The sequence below is a fragment of the Hippocampus comes genome, unplaced genomic scaffold, assembly GCF_001891065.2.
Source record: "Hippocampus comes isolate QL1 unplaced genomic scaffold, H_comes_QL1_v1.1 scaffold86, whole genome shotgun sequence".
Taxonomy (NCBI): Eukaryota; Metazoa; Chordata; class Actinopteri; order Syngnathiformes; family Syngnathidae; genus Hippocampus; species Hippocampus comes.
The window spans coordinates 388,478-392,050 of record NW_017805882.1 but is presented as its reverse complement, the minus strand read 5'-3'; the positions used below and the strand labels follow the sequence as shown (position 1 = coordinate 392,050).

Below are 3,573 nucleotides of genomic sequence, written 5' to 3'. Positions count from 1 at the left end.
TGTACTGTCACCCATTGAATTGCAAGTTACAAAGTAAGTTATATAAGTGGTTTCTTTTCTGTGTTTGGTGCAGGGAGAGCAAGCACGGTGGTTGAAGTGACAGGAGTATCTGGGAAGGACATAACAATAACATGCTCTCACGACAGTGCATTTGATAATGTCAAATACTTCTGCAATTCAGTCTGTAAACGTGATAAAGATGTCTTAATAAAAAGCAGGGAATGGTATTCTCAAGAGAAATACAGCATAGTAGATGCGAGAAATATCTTCAATGTTACAATCTTTCATCTGACAAAGCAGGATGCTGGGACCTACTGGTGTGGATGGGAAAAATTTGGTCTGGATATATACCAAAAAGTTGTCCTCACGGTCAGAGAAGGTGAGTGGATAAACCAGTCTACACTTAGAATCTCTTTATTAGGTAGCTCTGCACTAGGGAATCTTTTTTGGTTTGGGGACCTCCGACATGGGAAAACGTTTTTAACGGACCCCTTCATACTCTTTAACACCAACTAAACAAATGGTAACTACCATCATGGTAGTTATCGTTTTTTTAGGAGTGCACCATGTGCACTCCTAAATGCCATATTAAGTTTTTATTCATAAAAATGCAACCAAAATGTATTATTACTGGAATGGACTACATGCACGCACCATTTACGCATTCGGGCTATGGAAGCGCGCTAACTTCCGGTTGCTAGTCGAACGCATGGCAATAGCATCAATCTCTCTAAAATATAGCAGCAGACAACAACAGTGTATTCTATTCAGAGTCAGAAGGAGTCTCACGAAATATAAAACTGATGTACAGTAAATTACTGCTGTTGAGTTCCCACCTGGGTCTCAAAGAAAAATATCAAAACATGTCAGATCTAAACAAAAATAAATACAATTTGAGAAATACGCAATAGAGGCCATTACTATTATTAATAGGGGCTCACATTGCCTTCCCAACACGAGGCGTTTGAGTGTTTATTTTTTATTTTTTATGATTCCCGCACTCCCCCTGTCCAACACACGCAGTTATAAAGGCAACATGACAGTTTTCAAGATTAAAATGTGTACCAAAACAGTGATAAATGAAGAAATCCAATTGTCAAACCAACTAAACAAATGGTAACTACCATCATGGTAGTTACCGTTTTTTTAGGAGTGCACCATGTGTCTGAGCACGGTGCTGAGTGTGTAGACATATGAACAGAATTTCGATGGCTGTCATGGCTGCCAGTCAGACTTGATTGGCTGATTTTTGACCCCCCCTCCCCCCTAAAAAAAAATAATAATGTGAAACATCTAACACATGAAGGAAAGCGGAGTTGCCCACCCCTAAACTCAAGAAATGGTTTGTGCCAATTGAGTCATGATTAAAGTGACTGATGCAAGGATGACACAAATTATGCGGCGAGACAGTCTTGTCAGAGCTTTTTATTGGCCCAAAGCAAAAGGAGGGGGAAGTAATGGTTTATCATGTTTGGTTTATTGGTGTGCATGTCCCCTTATGAAGCGATGCATTTTATTTTTTTTTAAATAAAATGCAAAATACATGACATAACACTAATTTATCTTAAACTGTTTTGCTGACGCCAAAGCTCAAAGACCCCGTTTGATGACCCCTGTTGTAACCACCATTATGAGGTTTTGTACAGTTTTTAATGACATTGTGAGAAAGCTATTCATTTAACAACAGTTATTCTTGAGACCACAGAGACATTCGAAATCCAAGTGACCACTTCACAGATCTGTGTTCGACCTGCTGCGAGACACGAGCAAATCATTTCATTCTTCCGCCATGATGAACACGATCAGCGAGCCTGATACGTTTACACTTCTTCTCAGTCGAAGTTATTCTTGAGACCACAGACACATTCGAAATCCAAGTGACCACTTCACAGATCTGTGTTCGACCTGCTGCGAGACACGAGCAAATCGTTTCATTCTTCCGCCATGATGAACACTATCAGCGAGCCTGACACGTTTACACTTCTTCTCAGTCGCTTTGGTACATTTTGAACCATTGAAACAAGTCAGGCGGCCCAGTGGCCCAGTGTTTAGTGCGTCGACATCACAGTGCAGAGGTCGTGGGTTCGATCCCGGGCCCGGCCTTCCTGTGTGGAGTTTGCATGTTCTCCCCGGGCCTGCGTGGGTTTTCTCCGGGTACTGCGGTTTCCTCCCACATTCCAAAAACATGCATGGCAGGCTGATTGAACACTCCAAATTGTCCCTAGATGTGAGTGTGGATGGTTATTCGTCTATGTGTGCCCTGCGATTGGCTGGCAACCAGCTCAGGATGACCCCGCCTACTGCCCGAAGACAGCTGGGATAGGCTCCAGCACCCCCTGCGACCCTTGTGAGGATAAAGCAGATCAGAAAATGGATGGATGGATGGATGGATAAAACAAGTTAAGGTATCTGTGTTCATCCCCACAATGTTTTGGGTGCACTTTTTGAAGTGCACCCAACTCTGCACAGATTTAGGCCGCACCTTGCACCGAACTTGCACTGGGCTTTAAAATGGAGCTCAGAAAGTAAATGAAGATCATCAATCTATTTCCCTCTCATGGCCTTGTTTGTCACACATTGCCATTTCATCGGTCAACGTCATTAAAGAAAGGATCAGACAAAGGAATTGATGAAATGAAAGACATGCTGAATGCATTAATTCTTTTATGGGTCATCTTTTTCCTTGTTTCCCTATTTCCATTTTGTATTTTTTTAAGGATCAACAGAGGAGGCCAAGGAAGACAAGCCAACAACAGAGGAGCCCAAGGAAGACGAGTCAACAACAGGGTCTCCTGAGCAAGTTCCTCCAAGTACTTCATCCTCGAGTAAGTTATTATTACTTGGCCACCAAACCTGTATGTGTAAAACACATAGTTCTGAGAACTGATTTTGTCTTTTTTTGCAGTGACGCCATTGTACATCGGCGCAAGTCTCGGAGTAATCACACTAGCAGCGGCACTCGTTCTTCTCATCTACTTCACACAGCAAAAAGGGAAGATTAGCACACATCCTGGTATGAATGACACAGAGGGCCCTATTTTCGTTCCCAGCGCAAGTCTAGTGCAAAGTACAGTCTAGCTCAGTGTTTCTCAAATAGTGGGGCGTGCCCCCTAGGGGGGCGCGAGGCTCCGTCAAGGGGGGCGCGTTTGACCTCGGGTAACATGCATTTTTATTTGTTTACCGTCCTAGAATAAAGTGTAGTTGCACCTCCACTAGGTTAGCGGGCAGTAGCGCTTTCATTGGCAGAGTTTGCGCAGGGAGCATTGTAAGGGAGGAAATATGACGAGGCGTATGTCGTGCTTGGCTCCACTCGCTGTGACTACGGTGACAGACGAGGAAAGATCGGTGAGCTTTCTGTGTCTAAAAATGTTGGTAGCCGACAGCATGAAGCCAAATAAATTATGGCGTCACTTAAAGACATTACACCCCAATCACGCTGATAAGACGCTTGAGTTTTTTTCAGCGAGCCGACAGCATGAAGCCAAATAAATTATGGCGTCACTTAAAGACATTACACCCCAATCACGCTGATAAGACGCTTGAGTTTTTTTCAGCGAAAACGGACCGAATGTT

The 3,573-nt window shown here is 43.3% G+C and overlaps 1 protein-coding gene across 1 annotated transcript in view; it reads left to right on the top strand.

Moving 5' to 3' along the window:
- Window positions 1–21: 21 nt before the first annotated feature.
- LOC109527259 (uncharacterized) overlaps window positions 22–3,573 on the top strand; it is a gene marked incomplete at its 5' end in the record, with an annotated part of 13,229 nt that continues 9,677 nt past the window's right edge. Inside the window, 3 exons of the mRNA XM_019889063.1 lie at window positions 22–379; window positions 2,718–2,825; window positions 2,906–3,013. Coding sequence (XP_019744622.1) covers window positions 22–379; window positions 2,718–2,825; window positions 2,906–3,013 — 574 coding nt within the window. The remainder of the gene's footprint in view (window positions 380–2,717; window positions 2,826–2,905; window positions 3,014–3,573) is intronic.